The 24,751-nt window shown below is 44.2% G+C and overlaps 1 protein-coding gene across 9 annotated transcripts in view; it reads right to left on the bottom strand.

The window, feature by feature from the left end:
- Positions 1-16,309: 16,309 nt before the first annotated feature.
- Positions 16,310-24,751, bottom strand: part of THRB (thyroid hormone receptor beta) — a 176,662-nt gene continuing 168,220 nt past the window's right edge. For all 9 annotated transcript variants that reach the window (XM_049798423.1, XM_049798424.1, XM_049798422.1 and 6 more), the window contains 2 exons: positions 23,469-23,727; positions 16,310-21,966 (listed from right to left, as the gene is read on the bottom strand). In XM_049798423.1, the coding sequence (XP_049654380.1) occupies positions 21,725-21,966; positions 23,469-23,727 (501 nt within the window). In that variant the 3' untranslated portion in view covers positions 16,310-21,724. The remainder of the gene's footprint in view (positions 21,967-23,468; positions 23,728-24,751) is intronic.

Here is a 24,751-nt window from a genome sequence, read left to right as displayed (position 1 = left end):
CACCAGCCTGTAATCCAAACCAAGTAATACTGGAGCATGCCAAGGACAGAATCGTGGACTGAGCCTGGGAAAGAAACAGGATAAAACTTTCCTGGTTCTTCAGAGGAACAAAATTCAAGGAAAAAAGAGCATCCTCAGTTCTTGTCCTGATTACCATGTCGTAGCAGATGTCACTCCAGCCAACTCAGTGACTTTCTGAGTAGCAACAATTTCTGCCTAGCCCTGTCTGGTAAGTTCTTTCCATCCTTTCTTGACCCAGTTGGTCTACTTTTTCTTGTGGTTCCTCTGACTTTCATCCCCCTTGGGCATGCTGAGTAATTTCCCCTTCTCTTTCACCTCATGCAGTCTTTGCAAAGGAATGTGTAGCTGAGAACACAAAAATTAGCATTATCTGTGATACCTTGCATACATTCCGATATACTCCACTGTAGCTAGGGAGCATGACAGAGAGAACTATAATACCCAAGATGTTAAATTCATCTGTAATGGCCTATACATCTTTTGACTGTGTTGTATGTGTGTTTGTGTGCAACCATGCAGATCTGTATGCATGGGTATGCAACAGTTAATTTCACAGCTCACCCACATGTCTTTGGTCAGTGCCTCCTATCAATTTTGTTTGTCCCTTTGCTACTTATTCACCGAAGGAGAACTCTGTACTAAAGAAAGGCGACTTGCTTCAACTCTTCCATAGCCTCCCTCACGCAAAATGATAATGCAAATAATAATGGTAGTAAAGGAAATCCTACTGTCTAAAATTTACAACTGACTAGGAAACAAGCGATGTTGAAAAAGCATCAGATGCCAACATCTGATAGTAACAGTTCCAGGTCTGAGCACGTCTAGTTTTCCCCACACTTCTACACTTGTCAAAGATTATGTGTAGAGTCTCTGAATGGGTTCATAGACATGGCTTCCAAAGCAATCTGTTTCACTGTCTCATGCACAGTTTATCCCTGGCTTTCAATTTCTTCACTCACTTCTTTCAGAGTACCTTTTATTTCAAAAATGGTTATGCAGAATAGGCATGAGAACGTCCTGCCTCATGGCTGTGTGTCAGCAAGCTTCTCCACTTTGAGCGTTCTAATGCATGGTCTTTCAGACCTTTGTATGGAAAAGGCCACAGGGTATGATCATTTATACACTCTTCTCAAGTTCCCATCACATTTCTAGAGGTACGTACCCCACCCAGCATCTGGAAGGCTGTGAAATTGGTCCGTAGGAAACAGTTTGCTTTTCTGCAACCCTTCTACCCCACCATGACTTGTTCCATAGGTATTACAGTGAAATAATCTAAGGGATATGGATTACTGGAACTGAGAGCTCTCTATTGAAAATTCGATCTGACTGGCTTGTTGTGGTACCTAGTGCCAAATTTGTATTATCTTAACTGCAGGTGTAAAGTGGCAATCACAACAATTGTCACTTGGTGGAGCCAGATTACTCTGCAAATGGAATATGCCTTACGAGTGGTTTGTGAAAAGGTCTCAAAGTCAGGATTTTTAAATAGCACATTGGAGAAAGAAAGTTGGAATCAGGGGACTCAAGTCTTTTAAGAAATCAGAATTTTTACAATTTTGCTTTTAGTTACTCTGGCACAGGAGAAGCAAAGTTCTTGCCAGCTGAGGGAACAGTTATTACCTTCTGTTGGAATAGGATAGAAGTGCAGTAGAGATGCATTTGGTAATTTATGTGCAAACATGTAAATGCAATCAATAGCTGTCACTTTCTGGTTTTGCACAGTTTAAAGAAGTTCAGATTGTTGATGCTAAACTGTGCAATCTTTTTACTGATGATGTTTTTTAAAAATATCTGCCAGTTTTTCCTTCTCTCTCTTAAATTCTCTTAATACAAGTCAGAAAGGACCTAATGTATTTACAATGTAAAACACAGAACATCCTAAGAGGAAAAAATGAGAGGGTGCCAAACTATAAACACCTTCTCTATACTATGCTGAGATTAGCAACCCTTTCCCTACAGTATGTTTCTTTCTTTTCCTGCCCATACATATGTGACATTTTAATTAAAGAAGTATTATTAGTAAAAGCTCCTCTGGCTTCTGGTTCTCTGTTATATTTGTTGTAATTGCTGTAACAGAGCTCGGGGAACTTGCATCACCCTCTGTCATCTTGATCTTCAATGATCAGGAGTTATTACTGAGACTATATCTGCTCTCTGGCATTTTTGTATCTTCTCATTACATAACTTTTCTTTGCATTGAATTGCTCCAAACCATCGACATAAGGCCAGACAACAGGTCTACTTTTGAGTACATGTCCTGACTGGCATATAAACAAAGTCTTACCGGTTCTTTCCATATATTTTTTAGACCTGTCAGATCTCACACATTGGGAACAGACTATCAGTTTGCTCCAGCCTACTATTTTTCTTCAAAGTATATTGAGAAGAAGAAGAAGAGAGGTGGTTTGGTTGTTTTTTTTTTTTGTCAGTGACCCCACATGCCAGAAAAGGCTGGCTGGCTTAGTCTGCACTCTGTTGGTGGGTATATCTTACAAGCAAGATAGAGAATAGGAGAGAAGCCAGAGCACTGGGGGACTGCAGTCTAGTGCCCATGCCCACCTGGAAGGGCATCTCCTCATATGACATGCTGGATCAGATGATGGTTGTGATTTTTGTGTTCTTGAGATATTGGCAAGACTGGCACGGAGTCTGGTTGTAACATGTGCTACCCTATCATACAGAAAAGGTGAGAAAGAATAGGAACTTCTTGTGTTACAGCTTTGAAGATTTAAAGTTTAAGTACTAAATCATATTAAGGACATTATTAAGTTCTATCTAAGATTTCCTAGATAGTTAACTTAGGTATTTCTGCATAAATCCCACTCTTTCAAGGTGGATCAGCCCATGATCATAAAAGCAAACCATAAGTGATGAAAAATTTAATTTATTACCATGAGCAGCAACAAGACTTGCATGAAGTGAAAGTTATATCTGCATGTAAAGAACACACCACATTTTATAGAAAAGTAGAATGAAGTTAGCGATAAAAATCAACAAAGATCAAACAGAATAAAGAGGACTACGTGAAATAAAGAAGTGACTTTCCCCGGCATGGAAAGGCAGCATGGTGTCTCTTAATGCTAGAAGATGGAGTAGGGGTGGGATGAAAATGGGTCATTGGTTCTGCATATGTGGAATAGCTGGAAAGAGGCCCTGTGATGGCAGAGGCCAAGTAGGAATTAGTATTTTCAACTAGCAAGTTGATGGTTTTGCTCCCTGGCATATGTGGCTGGAGCTGAGGACAGGGCTGGGATCTGGGCCCAGGATGGGAGGAACAGCCACACAATTAGTCATGGAGACCAGGGAGGGTCATGGAGTTGCAGTTCAGGCTGGAGAGGTCTCCTATTTGTCCTGGGCCAGTTTGGGCTCCCCCACATTTTTGAGGAAGGTGTTTGTGTCTTGGTGGCAATTTCAGATTTAAGTTCATTAAAGGAGGAGTGGCTGAACTATGTTTCTTTGTGGGCCCATGGAGCTGAACACACCAGGACGCGGTGCAGGAACTTCAGACTGTCTCTGTCTCTCTTGGGTGCAGTGATGGGATGGGGTCAGTGGTGTCAGGCCACAAAGAGTATTGAGCTTGGGGTTCAGGTGGGCTCATCAAAAGGCAGGAGAGCTCAGAAATGGTTGTGTGCCCCAGCCTTCAACCTGACTTTGGAAGTCTTCTAAAACCCAGGAAGGAATGAAGTGTGGCAGCTGCTCCTTTCCATAACCCTCCTGCTACTCCTGCCCATACTAGTTGTCTTGAGCAAGTGGGCCAAGTGCAAGCCTCGCTGGCCCCAGGAAAAGGATGAAAGTTTTCCTCCCAGTCAATGCAATGCCAGATCCTTGCACCCAGGCTGGGCAAGAATTGAGCAGGAGCCTCGACTCTGGAAACCAGAGCCCTCACCCTGACCAGTGGCCACCCTCCTGCTGAGTAGCAAGGTGGGCACTGGCCTGGGACTGAGAGAAGAGCTCGCTGCTGCCCACCACAAACACCAGTCCTCAGCTTAGCTCTGAGGGATGTCCAGAGAAGACGCAGCAAAGACTGGGGCTGTGACAGGCATTTGAGGTCTGCTGCCATCTCCAGACGGTCTGTCTGGTACTTGGAAGAAAGTAAATGGACATTTTCTGGCCTTTATGGCATGGCTTCACCATCACTTTTCAACCTTTAGAGGCCACACAAAGCCTAGTATTCAACTGGGTTCCTCAGCCTGTGAAGTCTTAAACACTTATCCCAGGGTTTTTGTGCAGTCACAGAATTTTAGATTTCCCCCAAAAAAAGTAAAACATGCTTTTTAGCTGGACTACGTCTCTTTTTTATTTTTTTAAATTGATCTCATGTCCTCTTTTCTGAACATTTATCATTCTTATTGCCCTCAAGTCAATAATTAGCATTTTCCAATAAGTGAATCCTCTTTAAACTGAACATTCAGGATTCCTGTGGTGTAGAAGTTTCCTGTTTTTCACTTTAAACTCTCCAGTACTTTTTGCTATGCGTTTGGGCAAAGCTACTCTATTTAAACTACAATCTCCCTTGTGAAATCAAACTACTGTGGAAAGGAGGCAGAAGGGTAAATCTAAGTAGGTGATTTCTAAATCTTGTTCATCGTATAGTCTGGCAAGCTACTTGTCCTGAGTTTTCCTGTAGTTTAGATTAGCTGGATTTTTCTTCTTTCTGTGACTTTTGCAGTTTTGGCAAAGTACTTTGCAAAAGAAGGTAGTTAAAAGAAAAGCTTTCAATTGCTCTCTCTCCTAGACTTATTTTATCAGGAATGTCAGAGATGCTCTCTAGCAGCACATGGTGTGGGTCCTATGTGCCCCCATTCTGCTGCACAGGTTGGGGTCTTTGGAGTTTTGAGCTCCTTTGACAGTTTCTGGCATTGTGCAAAGAGGTCAGATGATAAGGAATGAGAGAGGCGCTCTGGCTAGGGACATAGTTATCAAAAAGCTTCATAAGATCATATGGTTGTATTTCCAAAGCCAGTTTTTGTTTTCTTCCAGCTGAAGGTGTCTTTTCCCCAGTTTTCATGCCCATGCTACAGTCCCAGGATAAACTGCAATGTTATATCTGAAGAAGAATGTCTGAGTTGCAGAATCAAGAAAGTTACTGGAAAGAAGAATGTTTTTACAAAACGTCTAATTTAGTTGGAAAACTAGCCTTCTCTCTAACCCACTTTGAAACGTAATCTTCCAACCAGCCCAATGTGCAGTCACAAATGAAGTTCCAAAGGAAACAACTACCTGAGCTTCTCAGTGCACTTCTCTGGCTAGATCCCTCAAAGGGACAAGCTCAGCCTGTCTGCAGGGCCCAGTTACAAAGCGTGTAACTGACATTTATGTTGTGAATATGATATGATTTTCAGGCAGCAAAAATTCCTACCTCCCTCACCTATGACCATACCAGCTGTGTGCTGCAAGAACCACGGAGCAGTTCAAAAAAAGTCTGTGCAGAATCAGACTGACATCACCCTGGCCCTTACAGAAGCTCTGACAGCAATCCTGATGCATCAAGACTCATAGCCAGGCTGTATTTCTCAGCAGAGACTTTTTAGATGATAAATGGCTACCTGCATCTATTCATCGGTGCATCTGTCACAAAAGCTACAACTTAGCACCTAGGAGCAAACTCAACATTCACAGCATAATGCACTATCCTTTCCATGTGGGAAGAGTCCCAATGTTTTAAACAACTGAGATGCAAACACTGCCCTGCTTTACAGCTGGCATGGTTTGACCAGGCACGCAGCATGTTAGGCACACATTAGAGTCTGCCGTCACAAAATCGGGGCTCAGTAAAAACCACTTTATTTCGTGTCTTCATTTGTGACTGTGCATTGGACTGATGGGAACACAATGTTTCAAACTGGGTTAGCTAGAAAGGTGGCTTTCCAACCGAATGGGATGTTTTCTAAAACCCAGTTCCTTTGGGGTTTTTCCCCCTCATGCAGGCTCTGTGCAGAGAGGCTGGGTGGTGTGGAGTGCTGTGACTCAAAGCAGCAGAAGTCTCTGCTCAGGTGCACATCATGGCAGGGAAACACTCCTGTTGTGAATCACCAACAGGGATCACAGGCAGCCTCCAGTTGCTGTTTTGTTCCTGACGGGGTGATTTTCAGTCTTCTGTAGCTCTTTTTTAAAAAGGGATTGTTGTATATGCTTGACTTTTCACGGTATTTGAGCATCTTTGTATATAAAACTGTATGTTTCTTCTCATTGCCTTTTTTCACCCATAGGAATTACCATCTTTGAAATAACACAGTAGGGCCAGATTCATATCTCTGCACGCTCTGTGAGTGTCTTACTGTCTCAGTGGCTCTACTGATGGCAATGGGACTCTCTGAGGAGGCAAGGACGACGGGCTTGGAGGCAGGAGCCATGCAGCAAGGTGCAACACATGTGCCCTTCGGGCCTGTACTCACTGTCCAGGTGATGCAGACCTCACCATGCACAGGCAAACAAGCGTCACTTCTTCACCGACACTTACCACAACTCTTGTAGCAGTCCAGAGAGCTGTATAATTCATTATGCTTTGAGGTGAATGATGCCAAGGTCATACCATTGTTCTTCCCCGCTAGCACTTTAGAAACCCATTTTGTGGGTGCAAATAACGACCTCAGCCAGGCTGAGATGTATCTCTGGTCCTTAGGCTTTTACGGTTTCATCCAGACAGCACAGCCAAGCAGAGGTGGCTGGGGAAAAGACATGCTCTTGTTTTAATGTAGCTTAAACTGGTACCTAGTTCATGAGTGTAAACTGGTTCAAACCACAGGCAGAATCTCCACACAGCTGTTTGTGCCCGTTCAACAAAGTTTAACCCATACACAAAATTCAACAGGCTCAACTTTGCCAAGGACAAGTTCTTGCTGTCATGGGTAAGCCCAGCTCCAGGGGTAAAGGTTTAGCAAGACTGAGCCTTTAAATGGTTCCCTGTAGTTGCTGCATTTCATAAAACTAGTGAAAAAAGCCAAAGTTCTCTCATTGATAGTTTAGTCAAACATATCACTTCTCAATGCTGTTAAGCCCACTTCAGGGAAAAAAAGGATGTTTCACTCAGAAAGATCTCCACTGAAATGAATTATGGGGATGGATGGACTCTTATATGCAAGCAAGATTTTTTTCTACAGCCACCTGATTTCTGAAGAGCTTTTGGGCCTGAACCCAACTCCATCATCATCAGTTACATCAGTTCTTTAAACTAGACAAACCTTAAGGTATCACTTATCTCTCTGTTTACTTGTTGCAGGCTATAGTTTTCACCTGTTAGTTACCATATTTGCACTTCAAAATCATTAAAATACTGATGCTTCAAAGCAGAAGCAGAAGGATACATTTCTGTATTAGATAAGGCATTTTATGCACAGATATACACAGAGGAAGGAAATAGAGATTTTTCTTTTTTTTTTTTTTGACCTCTCCTTTCAAGAAGGGAAATTCTGAAAACAGTTTCAAGTCTTGGGTCTTATTATATTATTAGTCATCAGTTAGGTTGCGTTATACAAAAATTATTCCTGGCACCCTACGTTTAGTGGGCCTGAAGTGACAGGGAAAAAAATGGAAAAATTCAGTACAAACCACTCAGTACCTGTTTTGAGGACATGATCTTAGAGGGAAGACAACAAGCAGATTTCTTATTACAATAATATTGCATTAACTTCTAAAATTAGGGCCAAGCAAATTAAAGCTCAGAATATGCTCTTATGTTCAGTGCTAGACTACTTCAAATCTGGTCCAAGAATAATGCAGTCCTGAGCTATCCCACAGCTTGTAAAAGCAGAGAAGTTAACTTATGCAATAGGAAAAGTCTGCTCCCTCTCACAAAGAATATAAGCTTTTGCAGTACTTTTAGAGTGATGGCAGTTTCCATTCTATGGAGAGCACTGACATCCACCAAGAGCAGCCCTCCTTCTTAAAAGACCTTGGCACCCGACTTCCGATCCAAGGGCAGGAGCTACTGACGCATGCTGAAAAAGAAAATGCCCAGAAATCAGTGTGTGCATATGTGTGACATGTAGGAGTGAAGGCCAAATAGTCAGTGCAGACAACTGTTCCCTCTTACTGATCAACCTCTCTGCTTAAAATATACATTGAGCAGGAGGAGGGTTTCATCTGCAGCAGACACAAAACATCAACAGCTGAGAGGGGCTCACTTGACTTTGCAGAAGTCAAACATCTTGACTCTGAGGAAGTCAAACAACTCCTAAGTCTCTTCTGAAGCCCAGAAAATGAAAGAAAAAAAAATCTTCTTTACTTCTGTGTTGAAAATTAAAATATTACTGGGATCAGCCTCCGGGAGCTTTGGAAGGATAAAAGTGCAGCATCGCAGCTCATGAAAGTGATTCTGAAACCTAACTTACTAGTCCAGCCTCTTGTTCTGTCCTAGACACATATCTTGTCTTGACATCTCCTCGGTAAAGTCCTGTTACCACCTTCTTTCCCACCAAAAAAAAGAAATTGAGATTGTGAGCTTTGTTTTGAAGTTGAAACACTGTCATCATCCCCAGTTCAGGAAAAAACGTCTGTGGGAAAAATGGTGTGTAGGTGCATTCAACTGTCTGAAGCCAAGGCTAGAGGCAAATCAGATCAGATCAGCATGGCTAGAAATGTGACAAGGTATAATTAACATGGGGTGATTACTTAATTTCACTATTGATTTTTTAAATAGAACTTGAAATGAAAATAAAATTAAGAAGAATCTCATGCCTCACACCCGAGTGGTCTCCGTGTGCCCTTTCCACCCTGAGTTCAGACCAGCGGCCAAGCCCTGGTGCCAGTGCCGGAGAACACCTCTAACCACTCCAGCCTCACCGGGCTGCGTGCCCGCAGGCTGCTCGAGGCATGTGGTGGTTTCACCAAGGATATTCCCAGCCTGATGTGGTCCCTTGCCCTCAGTGCAGGGCAGCCTGGGACTTGAAACCGTCCTTGGCTCCCAAAACGAACAGTCAGCCCCAGAAGACCTTTGATTCACAGGGCAATCAGCACCTATTTTTTCAGCATAGGGTTTTGTGGATATAGACTGGAAATGGAACAGCCCAGTTTGGGTTTTTAGCCCTATGCTGAGTGCAAAGTTGTGCAAACACACAGTCTGCAGGGAGTTCAAACCCGTCTCCTTCTGGCCAGGACAGCTTCTCCCGCAGACTCTGATTTCTCCCTTGGGTCTTCACAACAATATTCACAATTTGCAGACTCTGGTGACAGGATACTTCTGAGGAGAACAGACAAGTGAATGCCAGGTTTTTATAACAACCAGATGCCCATTTTAATACTAGAGGCTCCTGACAAAGAATACTTTGCTCCTGAGCTTTGCACACAGGCTTCAGAAGCAGCAGATCTGTCCCTGTTGCTCCCGAGCTTCGCACATAGAGTTCAGATGCAGCAGATCTGCCCCCGTTGTCACAACCCGTTTTCTTCAGGCAGACCTTTGTGACCACCTCTCCAGCTCTGTACTTCTTGAGCTGGTGAGTAGCAGTCTGTTCTGGTGCCCCTCATCCCACCTCTGGCATCAGCAGGACTTCCAGGGAAGGCTCATGCCTCTGCACACATGCTGCATAGAAACGCATGCCTGATGTCAGGACCTGCCTTCACGGGGCGTTGTTGGGAGCTCAGGGCCTGTTTGTCCTCCTGCGCTGCAAAGGCTGGCGTACAGGAAAGGAGCAGGATGTGCCAGGCAGAGACAAGCATTCTCTCTGAGAGTTGCGGGCTGCCATGTCTCCTGCAAAGCATCAGATGGAGCCTGGTGCTGCCACACACACCAGCTTGGTGGGCTCCCTAGGACTACCTGGCAGAGACTCTACCTGGGTGCCTCTTGTCAGATGCTCTCTCACCATGCTGCAAGACAGGTAGTGAGTGACCTGGCAGCGGCAGAGAAACCCTCCCCTCCTGACATGATTTAACTCTGGATGAGAACAGTGTTTAGGGCTGAGATGATCTGCACACGATAGATAAAGCAGCCGCTGACTGAATGGAAAAAAACCTTGTTCACTTTCCAGACAGTCACAAAGATGGTCTTCCTCTCTGAAGGACCTGGCTGTGCCTGAGCAGAGCGTGCTCGGCTCTTCCATCCCATGGGGAAGCCTCAGGGCTAGACCCAGGAGTGTGGACACAAAGAGCAGAGCTCACTTTGGGAAGGAGAGGCCAGCAGCTTTGGTGTGTGCTGTTGGACTCAGGAGACCAAGCTATCCTTCTCGCCCCTCCACTTTTTTCCAGTACCTAAGACCTAAGTCAGGTCCCCTGAGGACAGCCTGAAGTGCTTAACCATGAGCTGTAGGTCTAAGCACCCCAGCAAAGCCCATTGCTCAGCTCCTTGTGCTCAGCCTCTTCTGGAACATTTTGGGCACTGGCTACTTCTCCGCCTCAGATATCTAGCGAGGCGGTGTCTGTAAATTTTATTTGCCATCCTTAGACACTCTCTTGGAGTTGGTGGCCCATTCCCTCTTCCCGCTCCTCCAGCAACAGCAGCTTGGATATCTCTGTTCAGCCCCTCCTGCTGCAGCTTGGGATCTCAGCCTTCATGCCTGGCTGGCAATAAGTCAGCCGGTCTCTGTCAGCTGCCGCTACCCAAACCACCGGTGGGCACAGCTAATTGGCAAGGTACCGCACAACAGTCGTTAGCTGCCCACTGTGTCCCTCCGCTCTCTGGTTGGTCAAGCAGCTTGAGGCTGGCGTTTCCTTCCCATGGGCATGCCCTGGCTTTTTTTGGACCTGAAGCAGAGCCAGGCCCTTGGTTAGCATCAATCAGCACTGCACTGCAGAGGCCCGGGCTGTATCAGTTCCTAGCAACCCTACATCTGCCAGAAGAAAGTTAAAGCTTCTGGGTGCTTCACTGGCATAGCTCTCAGAGAGGCTCACTGTCTATTACATGCCCCACATCTCCAGCTCCTCAAGGCACATGCAGAGAAAACAGCCCAAATCTTACCTATCGGAACAGCACAGCCAAAAGCAGGTTGTGCCCTGCTCCCTGGGGCCTCTACCTCAGGCTACATTTGTATGGACAAGAGCAAAAGAGCAAAGGTATGTTTGGTGCCTTGGGAAGCTCGGCAAGGCGTTTGCCCTGCATAGCCTCATGGCCAAAGTGTATTTGGTGAGGGGGATTTGGGTCACGGGGAGGAAATGCCCAGACTTACGGAAAAAACCATAACCTGGCTTCAGCTGGGACTATCAGGGTCATCCAGAGTGTGGTGAAGGACTTCACTCTTTGCACTGAAGCGATGGCACCAGCCTCCCGTGCTCCTGGATCTGGCAATGGAGAGAAGGGTCACAAAGCACGTGGTGGCTGTGGAGCGCAGGTCACTTCCCTCTGGCCTCAACTACCACTACAGAGCAGCAACTTGCACTTCCAGCACCAACTGTTAGGTTTGAAAGACAACTTGGGCATAATGGAGACAAGAAAATGACAATTGGCAGTCGTAGCAGGAGCCTCCAGCACACCGCCAGCCGCTGCTTTGCCTGAAACCAGGCTCCTGCAGCTCGGCCAGAGCAGCCCTTGCCCTTGTGGCCAGCAGAGTCAGGGCTGGGACAGAACTGTTTAACTCCGCTGTACAAACCTGATAGGCACAGCCCAAGTGCTGGCTGTAGTCCTTTCCCTGCACTTCTTGCCACCCATCTCAAGTGTCTTCTTGCTGCACACCGATCTTGCAGCCCTGCTCTGGCACCTCCTGGAAGCCCCTGCAAATGTTCCCACTGCTGTCAGACAGCAGGCAGGCAAAGCTGCTCCACTTGCTTCTTAGGCAGGAGGAGCACAGCAGTGAAAGGGTGAGACTGACACAAGCTACAGGACATCCAAGCCATGCAACCCAGCTGTGAACGGTTAAAGACATATTGCTCCTTCCAGAAGCACACTTTGTCTCCCTACAGCCCACAGGAATTTACCAGCTGGCTCAAGGACTGCTCCTGCCATGGGTAGATCTGCAGAAGAGATTTAGTTTGGGCTGCCCCATTTCTTCTGGTACACGAGCTGGAGGAAGCCTGCCAAGGCAGCAGGGCCAGGAGCCATGGGCCAGGAAGGAGATAATAGATCCCTCCTGCCCAGACACGCGCACAGGGTAAGAGCAAGTCCGCTGAACTCTTCCTTGGGAGTGATGGGCAAGACCATTCCCCTCTGCTCTGCAGACTGCCTTGTCGGCACCATCTTTCTTATTGTGGCGGGCAGGTATTGGGGTGGAGAAATGCAGGATCAGGCCCTGCACAGCCCCACATACCTCAAGGTTTGCATCCAGTACTAAGGTCCAAGCCCTGTGCTCCCCACTGGGAGATGCAGTCATCTCAGAGCAAGGCTTCATGCCTGCCCAGGGAGCAGGGGCTCACCACAGGACAGGGCAGCCAGCTCAGGCTCTCACTGGGGACAGCACATGTGCTCCGGCCCAGCGGGGCTCTCCAGCGCCCAGCAATCTCTCCTGCAAATAGGTCTGAAAAGAAGAGTGTGAAGAAGGGTCCTAGCAGAAGGCTAACAGAAGACTGTGGCTTCTGGTCTGCAAACACCTGTGGTAGGAGCACAGGAGACCTCCGCTGAGACATGGGGAGAAGTGGCAAAGACTGCCGCGTTAGAGGCTGCCCTGATAAACCCCATGAGCTCAGCCCGAGGGGACCCAGGGGATGCAGGAGAGGAGCTCCAAGCGTTGGCAGAGGGCAAGGAAGGAAGGAAGGGGAGATGCTGGCAGCTGATGCCTGTCAGACTCCTCTGAGTATTTGAAGAGGACAGTTATTCCTGCCCAGAAGAAGTAAAGGAACTCATGGCAACACAAGCATATTGCGTTAGATATTCCTAGCCCCTCTCTGACTCAGTCCTCTAGGATGTTCATGGTTTTGCATCTTGTAGTCCACTACTCACATTCACCGATTCTGCCTCACTTCACCAAGATGTGCTATTCTTAAATTGTGGATTATGCTTTTGTGTCCTAGTCGCCAAACACATTCTTGTGCCTTTTGTGAAAGCAACTGACAGTACCTGTGATCTACACTCCACAGGAGCAAGGTACAATTTCACCAAGACAACAGCCTGGCTCTCGCCTTTTGCCATTGTCTACAGCTCTGACTTCAGGGGGCACAAGATTTGGCCTCTCAGACCCATTAATTATTTCCAGCTTTGTTTTTTAAATTTGACTACACAGGAACTCAACATACTTCAGTCTTCATCAAGTAAGGGTCCCAGCTTGAAGGATGCTAGCCTATAATTTAGTAGTGCTAAAGCAGGAGATTATATTTGACCCGACGGCCTCTCTCCATATCTTCCTTACAGTTTTGACAGCACCGCTCCCCAGAGCACGCTGGCTAAGCAGGCCCTGATGCACCACATGGTCAGAGCCACGCTTTTTGGCAAAGCTGCAAAGCCCATTACCTGCAGTTATTGCAGCTGCTCTCTTACAACTTAGTAAACACTGATCCAAGGTGCAAGGTTAGCTTACAGTACCCTTTGCCTTTTCCTAAGAAGGCTAATTCTGCAGAGAATAAATAATGATCTAAAGCCTGTATGCATGTTTTCATGATGAGCAAACAAATTTAGGATTGTCTGGACCATGTGAAGTCTCTGTGCACATTGAATTGCTCACCCCTGGGCACACATTTTGTTCTGATCTTTCTGTTTTTCTAATAGTTTCCTCTTTCTTTTCTTTCTTTCTTCTCCCCCCCTTCATTTCTTTCTTTCTTTTCTTTCTTTTTCTTTCTTTCATCAGTGTCCATTTTTTTTTTTAGTGCTTTATCCACTTGCCAGGAATTGACTCATCATCAGATATTGCTGTATTTGTGGTTTTTTTCAGGTCTTTGACTTTTTAACTTTTTATTTTCCTGGATTCCTGCTCCTTAGAGTGGAAAGTATGTCGTTGAGATTTCACTTTGGTTGTATTTTCAGCCCTAGCCAACTGCTACTGCAATTTTATATACACACTAAGGTATGCCCAGGCTTTCATTTCTATTTTAAACATCACATCAGGCAATGAAGCTTTCTGCCTCTGTAGTTATTCCAGCAAAGACAGCTTCATCCCCTTTTTGCTCCTACCTCTGAGCAGGGAGATATCAAAGACCTTGCAACTACATATAACACACACTTTTTTTCCCTTTAATTATCTTTTTTTTTTTTTTTCCCCCCCAACTGCTTTTATTTCTTGCAACTAGAGCATTTCTGTTTAGAGAGACACTGCTTAAATTTACCCCTATACCCACTCAGACAGCCTCTTGCAAATTCAAATTCCAATGGCATTTGGGAAATGACTCGTTCGTGGTTTTGCTTTTGATTTGCTGATGTCCTTTTCTACATTTTTACACTCTGTTTTCCAAACACAATCCACTATAGATTGCCTCGTTTTCCCTGTAGAAGGCAACGTGGTTCTGCACAGCAGGGTACTGAACTTGTACCATTTTTTCAAGTTTGTGACTTTCCAAGGTACCACAAGGTCAGGATGACCTAGGAGCCTTTTTTCCTCCCTTTGGGACCTCTGACTCAGGGATCCCACAAGTCTTTCAATATTGTTTGACCTCAGAAGTCTCAAAACTCTTAAAAATGATTAAAAGGGGCTTCCTCATTTTTCTAAACTCTTTTGGAAATCTGCTTCTTGACCCTGGCAAAAGGGTCTTCTGGCACATCTTTCTTTGTGCCTACCAAGGCAGCTTGAGTCAGTACCTGCAGAGTCAGTGCTCCCCCCGCACATAGGCATGAGCAAGGAGATAAAGGTGCTCTGTGATCCAATCTGGAAAGGAGTCTTCTCTACCTGGTAAACTGTAAAGGAGAGGTGCAATATGATAAATAGAGTGGAGAGGCTCTTGTACTTTTGTACTTTCAAAAGTGCTGTATCTGCAGTCACTCTTAATAAGAACATGCTTTGTTTTGAAACCGTTGATGCTATTGGGAATACCACACAGCACACATGACCATAAGACACCGGGCTGTTTAAAGTTAGACTCCTAAGTTCGCACTGAGAAAATCCTTCAGACGTGGCTCAGTTTTCAAAGGGTGAAAACCCTCACCCACTGTCACCAAGAGGAAGGACAAACTGCAGCTATACATTCAACAGCAGGCTCAGGATGCCCGAGGCAGATCGTAACAGACTGAGAACACACTCTTGCTGGCAGTGCCAGTGCTGAGGGGGGAGAACTGACCATCTTTTACGTCCTTCTCTGCAGTGATAAATATGCACTGAAGGGAATACACGTGGCTGCCAGAATACTGCTTCTCTCCACAGACCTCACGCTACTTTTTTAAAAACACAGACTTGACCACTACAAAGGAAGCCTGGAAACGTGACAGCCAATGCACTGGGGTCTGTGGGAGTAGAAATACTTCTTCACCTCAAGTAAACAAGTTGTGGCGCAGCAAACCAATTCCTCGCACCCGAGCTGGTCCGGGAGGGCCCGAGCAGCCTACATCACTGCTGATTCAGCGCAACCCCACCAGAGGCTTTGGCACGACTACCGCACGCAGGTGCCTGAGCTGAAGCGCTCGAAGGGACTTCATGTAAGGCAGAGCGTGGACTTCATGCCTTCCCTCGGGCCCTTCAGATGGAGCTTCTGCCTTCAACGGCAGGCCCTCTTCCCGCGGGCAACGGCGGAAACCGGCCCCGGAGGTGCCGGCATCACGCTCCCCAGGGACGCCAGGCCCGGCGTGGGCAAGGCGCTCCCGCCCGCGCCAGGCAGAGGGAGGTCGGGGGCCCGGCACCCATCGGAAGGCTCCCAGCGCCTCGCGTGGAAGGGGACCAGGAGCGGGAGCTGGCAGTCAGCCGGCAAACGCCCGTGGAAACCACTGCGAAGCAACCGCCCGAAATAGGTTCCCCGTTTGGGGCAGGCCGCGAAGCGGTTCTGGATCCAGGCACTAGGTCTTGCTTTTCTCCCTGAGGGGAACGAGAGGACTGGAGGAGAAACCAAAACCGCAAAGGACTACGAGAAGAAAGACAAGATCTGGATGAGGAGACCTTCTCCAACAGGTAGGAGACCGAGGTATGGAAAGCGTGGAGAGACGGGAAGGCTACTGCTCCCGTCACACCATCTCCATCTAGACTGGGAATGGAGAAGGAAAGAAAGGGCGTTCCCATAAAAAAATGTGATTGAGTGAGACCTAAATCAAGAGCCAGTTCACCGGAGTGAATTAAATTTGGCTGATGTGAACAGTGGGGAAGTGAAAACCTTTGGCTGGGTACCCAAGGGTGGGGTGGAGGGGAGATAAGATATGAGGTACATGATGAAAGGGATGCAGAAGGATAGAAGTGTGAACAGGTTAGAGTCGATCCAACATTCTGCTCTGGGTCCTACTTTTCCCATTCCAGGGGCTTGGAAGTGTGCGACAGAGCTGATGAAACAGCCTGCAACAAAGAGACAGAGACACCAGGACAGCTTTTCAGTTATAAGCTTTTTCTTTTTTAGAATTCAAGCTTACACAGTTATCTATGCCCACTATATTCATAATTACATTTTAATATCTGCATACAAAAGCTATGTAAAAATTATTTTCTTCCCCCAAATATACAAATTTTCTCTTTAGATAGTTTAAAACATTTGTGATCACAGATTTTTCTTTTAATATATTTTAGGCTGAAAAAATATTACCAATCTAGCATAACTCTTAACACTGTTTGCAAAAAAATACATCATCCAAGGTACTTTGTTTTTTTACTGTACGGTGTAATGTTTGCCTTACCCTCAGGGCACGAAACTGATATAAAAAAATAAACCAAATAAGCAAAACCCACAAACCTCATAGACAAAGTAAGAAGTCCTCCCAACCAACTTCATAAAAACAAATAAACAACCCAAACCACCCTTCTTTTAAAAAAAATTACAAATTACTAATTTGATGTATTTATGAGCAAACTAAAACTGAAGAGGGCTAAGGAAGTAGGAAAAGAGAAAAAGAAATTACAGTATGTCAGCTAGTTCATGCCCTGATACTATCTTTACCAACATTAAATGTGTAATTAAATAAAGTGTCTTTTAATGTTTTACATTGTGCTCAGTAATTTACATAAATTTAATCTACACCCGGGTGCTGATGTAGATTTACATTTGATTGTCTTGTGCATAAACAAGGTTAGCTTTTAAAGAAGGTAAACTGTGCAATGGACAGTCACAAACAACTTATTACCTGCACAATATTGCTTTTTGAAGGCGACATCAGTCAATGTGGATACACACAAATAATGCATACTCTTTGCATTTGCTAACATCTATACGACACACTAAAACTTTGTGATAAGGCCAAACCTTTTTTTTTGTTTTTAATTTTAAAGCAAAAATATACCGCAGTAAAAAAATGTGCTCACACCGTTTTGAGTCTTTAAGTGGAAAATAAATCTCTATCACACTAGAATAAAATTCTCTCTATAAAATTGAAATACGGATCACTTCACTGCTTTATCAAAAGGAAATGTCTGGCAATCATTTCCAGATGATCACAATAACAAGACACATTAAGAGGTCCTGTCGCCTCTTCCTTTGTGAAAAGATAAATGTTGAACACTTTCAATTGCTCTCACAGTGAGAGGAATACGTTCCTTGGTTGTGGATTTTGATTCTGTCAATGAAAAAGGTTTAGCCTTAGGAATGCTGGCTACATCTCAAAACCATAAGACTGATTTTTATAATTTATGATTCATGCAGCAAGAAGTCAATATGACACATACAGGTTAGAGTTCCATAGCATAAAAATACATCACTAGCAACGACATGCTCCGCTTGTGATCAACAGCCCTGTCTTGGCAGATTACTGATATAAATGGTCCTTCTGGACAGTTTTTTCCTCTTTCTGATGCCTGCCTCTGAGGAAGCAAGCAGCCTGCTCAAGGATGATTTGGGACCTGGAGGTCTAACTCTAACGTCTACATTTTGGCAGAATGTAAACAAAAATCATTATCACGCACTATATATGTCATCATAAATATCATAACTTAACTGAGATTACACATGAAATGAATATCTAAATGCATGTGTTACTCAGGGCAAAACCATGAACGGTGACAATCAGGTTTGACAGGAAGAATCTTCTATGTAAGACCCACACGTAGACCATAAAGCAAACATGAGAGTTACGTGGCACCATCAGAAACGAGACTCTGGACTGTACTGGAAAGTGCACATTTGTTATTTCACTCAGAAGGCCAGTTACTACAAAGGGTGCTGACTGTAGAACTGATGTCTGCCACTCAGATGGTCAATCCAGTGGCTGAAGCCTACAATGGCTTGAGACCACTGATATTTAAAAACAAGTATGTCTTTGCAGAACTAAGGTCAGTATCCACTGGTAAGAGTCTGCAAGAGTATCCTCATGTGATCTAATTTTGCTCTCATGATCACATAAATCAGGAGTCATACTAAGGGAGTCAAAGAAGTCACACAAAATAAGACTGGTAGGAGATCAGAGGCCATTAGACGTCGGTACATCAAATCTGTCAAACTAAGAGCTTGGTCTTAGTTTTCAATTGAGGAATACTACTAATCCCCCTCTGTTAATTAATGCCAGACTTCAACTTAATCTATAAAGCTTAGAAAAGCATGTTGACATTATGTCCTTTCAGCGTAAAGCACTGCCAAACCTGTCAAAGTTGGTTGCCTGATTTTAGGCACTTCAGTCCATCTGCAATCACCTAAGGAAGGAGGCCTGATTTTCTGAACCCTGATTAAGCACAACTCCAAATTGCATCAGCATCTTGGGAAGTCAGGCCATTAGCTCGGATGTCTAAATGCAGCTTATGTGCCTGAATTCAGACATCCATTTACGAAGGCTGTTTTAAAACTTTGTAACTTGCCATGGTAGACCTTGGGGGACAAGTTCCCGTATGAGCAATGATTTTTACAGCAGCCAGTGTGCCAAGTGATAATTCTCAATACTGTCTCAAACTGCAGTTCTGTCCAGGGTATTTCAAGTTCTTTCATGTCTTGCTGCTTCCCCAAGTCAATCCAGTAACTCTCACATTTTTTTCTAACCTCTGATCTTTATTTATTTTTTTGATTAATACAGTCTTGACAATCCCAAGTGTTCAAAAGCCAGTTATGAGGGCCCCAATAGTTACGTGCTAAGTCACTGCTGAGTAGTGACTTCCCACCTAAATAATTAACATTTAGGCTACTGATTTTCTTTATAGCCCAAAGGATAAGAATTCTTGATGTTAATGACAGACTGAACCTCTTAAGCAGCAGCACAACTCCAGGAACTGAAGCTCTGAAAAATACATGAAGCATCATGGACCTTGTAGTGAGATCATTTTGAATACTACTGGGAGAAATGTGACTTTTTTCTCCTGCGTCTCATCCACAGCACAGTGAAAAGCTTGTACACTAACTGAGCTCACATTTAGTGAACAGGTGAGATACTTGCACTGGCTTCAGGAGGCACTCCATGCTCAGATCCCGGGCAGGACAGAACTCCAAAAGACACACACATTTCTCTTTTCTTTGCGAGCCACAGTGCGTATAGATGCAAGTAATGGATCAGCTGTTTTTCTGCTTTCCCTATATGCTATCAGTTCCCTATCAAGCCACCTCTAAATCAGGTATCTAGCACTCTTTACTGGCTATGGATGCTCCTCATCTGAGATTCTGCATGAGTATATGTGAGTTCATCACATTGTCTGGCCTCTTGTTCCAAAAAGCTAGAAAGTTTCTAACTCCTTGTCCCCAAGACATAGTTCTCTACAAGGAATTTGGATAGAGACTGATGTTGTTAACACATATGCTTCAAGATGGGGCAAACACAGCCCACAACAGAGGCTCTTCAACTTCAGAAAACATTTAAGAACAAATTTCCAATGGTCTGTCTTCCTTGCTACCTGCAAAAAACCCCTGAACACCCCATTGTGGTTTATGTTCTCACAAAATTATGGGTACAAACCCCTAAGTGATAACATCAGTGCTCACAACTCATCACAGGTGTATATGGTATCAAAAAACATGGAGGACAAGATTCCACACCCCTGAAAACATAGCCAGTAACACTCCAAATGCTATATCAATGATGTAGGGGAAAAGGTGTGGAAAAAATTTAACTCCTGACACACATATATTGTGTTCCACCTATGAGATAAGTTTTCCTGAGTATCATGTTTTCATGAGGGGATAAACACATAACATACGGATTTAGATATGGGCCATGAGCTTTGAAAGTCAACACATCTACTCTAACAATGCCCACTGATTTGCCAGGCAAATATATCAATAAATAGCAGAGAAAGAAACTGGTACAAATGAATGCATAACATGAAAGAACATGGGGTATGAGGAAGTGCAAAATACGTGAACTAAGTCTCTGGTTCCCAGGAAGAACAGAAGGATGCTTTTGATGGATCATACAAATTCAGAGAATGGTTTAATATCAAGTTTATAAAACCCAGGGACAACACCCCTGAATGGGGATGGATGACAGAGAGGAACCTCTACCTATAATGCCCTCATCACCGGCCTCCAAACATTCCAGGACTCTGAGTACTGGCTTGCAGATTTCGGCAGCAGGACATCCTGTCATTGCTCAGTTCGGTTCCTGCTAGTGCAGTTAGTGGAAATAAATTAAAGGAATCAAGAGAGAATCTAGCCAAATGAAACACATACAGACACCAAGGAGGGAGAACTTAGCTGATCAACACACATAAACGCATACTCACACAGGAGAGGGTGAGAGGAGGAGAGAGAGAAGATAAAAATACAGAAATATGTTTAAGACATCTGCTGAACATTTGTAATTATATATATATAAAATTATATATATACGTGCATATAATCTTTATATATATATATATAAAAGATTACTGCCAAGCAACACTGTATTACTGGGATAAAGCTGTACAGTCTTGAGTGTCATTAATAACACAGTTGGTTTCTGTCCCATCTGAAGGTCACCCTGTACGTTTCGTTCTCCTTGTCCTCATTCTGTGAGCACTCATCCCCCTGAATAACTCTGAGGAAAGCCTGCTATCCTGACAGAGAGCCTTCTCCCTCAGAGTAACAAGTTTGCCACACACCTCAGAAAAAGCAGACTTCTCCACTCTCTGGAAAAGCACCTCAGAGGACCAAATTCCCCTCCTTACTCCAACAGACCTTCCAGTGAAGTTACTTGGAGTTCAAATGTAGTAAGAACTGAAGGATCTTACTTTCTTATACACATGGAAAAAAAATAAGTCAGTCCCCTCTAACACTCTGCATTATTTTAAGTACTTGATTTATGGGGCACAGTTAAACCGTATCTGTTGGAACAATCCTCAGATAATGATGGGATCATGATTATGAAGATCCCAGATGATAATGGTGACTGTCACAATACAAACAACCATAAAGACTAGAAATTTCATCTCACAAATTGGTCACTTGTGCCCTGCAAAATGAGGTAATACTAGACAGAATTGCCAGGGTCAAATTAACAATAGCTGTTTTAACTTGGAGGCCAATTTATTTTCTGCCACTTCAATTTCTCTCCCATATTTTCCAAGCAATGATGTGTGTGAGCTGGTGACCACGCAAGTGCTGGTGAATGAGATTGGTCTGTTTGTATTTTCACTGTTAAGCTGCCAAAGCATTCACATCAAAGGACCGAAGAACAAACTGCAATAGTCACAAGTACCCGCATTAAGGGGATGTTTTCATCCATGTGTATACAACTGCCCCCCAGCAACCCCAAAAGAAAACCCAAACAAAAACCCAACCCCACCTCAAGAAACAGAAGAGCACGAAAAAAGAAGAGGAACAAACAGAGGTGAGAAGAGTCGGGCAACGGGATGAAATGACAGCCAGTAGTGCGATGGGGGTGTGGAGAACCGCTCCAGTCTCTCTAATCCTCAAACACTTCCAGGAACAACGGAGGGAAGAGTTCTGTGGGGCACTCCACCTTCATGTGCAGGAAGCGGCTGGCATGGCAGGCTCCGATCATTCGCAGGTCTGTCACTTTCATCAGCAGTTTTGGCCAAAAGTGTGCAACATGGTGTTTTCTGTAATTAATGTAGTGTTCGAATGCCAGGAGGAAACCCTCTTGACACTTTTCTATCCTCTCGACGCAAACAAGGCCTGGGCGATCTGTAGATACAAAGAAGGAGAAATATCACTATAACTTATTTACCTTAACAAATTCCTAATCATAACTCAGGAAAAATAGGACGATTTCGTTGTTAGGACAGAAAGGAGAGAAACCAAGGACATTGGTTTCTGCCACAAACAACTTCTTTGACTCTGGACACCTCGCTATCAGTACTATCTCTGTTAAAACAAGGAGATAACCTTCCTTTCTTCATCCTTTGCCTGCTTTGCCCATTTATAGTATAGCTGTTTGGGAAGTGTTTCCTTACAGTGCCTACAGCAACAGATTCCTGATCTCAGCTAAGGCTTCTACTTATACCTTTCTGTAAAACAACCAATGAATAACCAAAAAAATGTCCTCGTCAGATATTTAAAATACATTTCTTTCCTATCTGTTTCTCTACGGTCTGACCGATGATCAATCATCAAAATGCTTTGATCAAGCTTTAATCCACAGGTGAGCTGCAAAGTAAACTGTTATGGAGCACCAAGGAACAACAAAGGCCAGAAGTTTGGCTAATTGTCTCAACCGGCATGCAGATGGGCACTGGGAAAGCTTTCACAAGTCACTCTTCAGGAGACACTTCTGGGAAAGCAGGTCCTCTGAACTGCATTCTGAAACCCCTATTCATGTATCAGTATGTAGGGAACTAAAAAGAAATCAAAATGTTTTGATTGGGAATGTCAAGTGCTGTGTTGTGATTAATGTGGAAACCTTTCCGTCTCAGATGCAGTTAATGCTTGTAAATCACTCTGTGTGTATTGTTATTCAGTGCCCAATCTTCAAAGTGGTCTTAAAACAAAATTTTGCCAAATCTGCCACTGCCCAAGAATGGAATTTCCTCTTTGGGCTGGCACAGACAGTGGAAGCATATTTGAAAACATACTTAATTTGAGAAGGTTAGAAAGTCTTTGGAAATCATATGAAATGGTGTGTGCTGCTTCTGTATCATGCCACCAACAGACCAGTTGCAAATGGTCCCACTGTGGGAAAACAGCACAGCTCTCAAATGCCCATTAGCAAGCGGTGGTGCTGTTAAGTAGGAAAACAAGATGGCAGGTCAAACTAAGCATATGAGACTGATGGAAATTTGTATGAACTGTACTTCCTGCCCAATGCATGGTAGTACCTAGGGGAAGACGGAACTTTTTGTAACGACAACTGTTGTTAAATTATTAGTTTTTCATTCAAGGCAAATTAGCTCAGAATCAATCTGATATCTTTCTGATGATCACCCCTGCTACCTCCCTAAGTACTCAACTGAGGAAGGTGTGTTACTAAAGCCACTTTTACGTCCATCTTTCTGAATACCCTGAATATTTTTCCTAGTGCTCACCAAACTAATTCTAAGCTGCACTGGGATTTTGAGAGAAAATTTCTCCCACATTACTCTAGTCAGCACTACAAGATCTAACATATCCTATTTCTTTTAAAAAGAAGCTTGTGACAAAGATTAAAGAGTTTAAAAATGGTTGGGGTTCCAATATATTTCTGTTCTCACCTGATGACATGAGCAGAACAGCCTGAAGAAGGGCAACCTCGGTGTCATCCAGGTTAAATGAAGAAAGAGACATGCCCAGGTCAAAAATGGCATCAGACACTACGCCAAGACCCCCATTTTTCAGCTGGCCCCTTGTCACCGCCATCTCCCCATTTAGTGTTAAAGTCTCACTCTCGGGGTCATAGCGAACTGCTGCTCGGAGGGACATTATCTCCATACAGCAGCCTTTCAGAAGGATGATCTGGTCTTCACATGGCAGCTGCAGAAATTATAAACAGTAAAGAAAAAGATATGTTTTTCAAACTGAGTTTGTTTTACAACTACAGCAAATCCATGAGCATGAAGTTGCAGTTCACACCCCAGAACCCTACCTCGCATAGTGCAGCTACCCTCCAAAAATGCCGCTGACCGACTGCACCACACAAACCTCCAAGACTCTCATTCCTGCTTTCAGAAGCTGCCAGCAGGTTACCATCCCCACACACCCTTAGGAAATCTAGTGATGACAAAGCTGCAGGCAAGTCATCCTGGGCAAGACAGTCAACACAAACCAAGCTGGTTCAGATGCTGAGGTGAAGTGATCCAACCTGCAGAAGCACTGCTCCCTGTGGGACCACTCAGTTTGTGGGAGCATTATAGAATTAAGTCCAATAAATCTTAAGAATGTAGCTTTCCATTTTGCAGAACATTTCACAAAGTGTGAAGGGTGAAGCAGACCTGTCAGATGCCAAGTTGGTGGTAACATATACTATTGGTTTTGTCTCCAATCAGGGGTGGATCTAACTGAGATGGCTGAAGTGGTCGCTGTTCTCAGCTGTTCACCCTTCTCTCTTTTACTGCTGAACTCCCTCAGCTTACAACTTAGCATAACAGAACAAACTATAATTGGGGCTGGTACAGACCTCAGCCATCCCAGTTAAACCCACTGCCAGCCATGCTTATTTCTTACCTCCTTGAAAGGAGGCAAAAATCCATCCATTTCCGATTCATATAAAATTATTACATTTACCTGATTTGCAATTCAAAATGAAAAAAAACCCCAGCAACTATAGGTTTACGTGGCAACTGTGCACTCACAAAGCAAATACATTGATTTGGTGTAAAATGATGTAGAGTGGGTGCCAGACAGTTACCTAACACAAGTGGAAAGCAGTTCCCTGTTAGAGAAGAGTTTTAAACACAAAGCTAGCCACAATCAGAAAAAGGAGTAGAATCATGCAGCTATTTTTCCAGCAATGCCAACTTCAGGTGTGAAGTGTTTGATACACAAGAAAAATGACTCA

This window comes from Accipiter gentilis, chromosome 4, assembly GCF_929443795.1.
Source record: "Accipiter gentilis chromosome 4, bAccGen1.1, whole genome shotgun sequence".
Taxonomy (NCBI): Eukaryota; Metazoa; Chordata; class Aves; order Accipitriformes; family Accipitridae; genus Astur; species Astur gentilis.
Note: the sequence above shows the minus strand (reverse complement) of the source record. Positions and strands in the feature narration are given on the sequence as shown.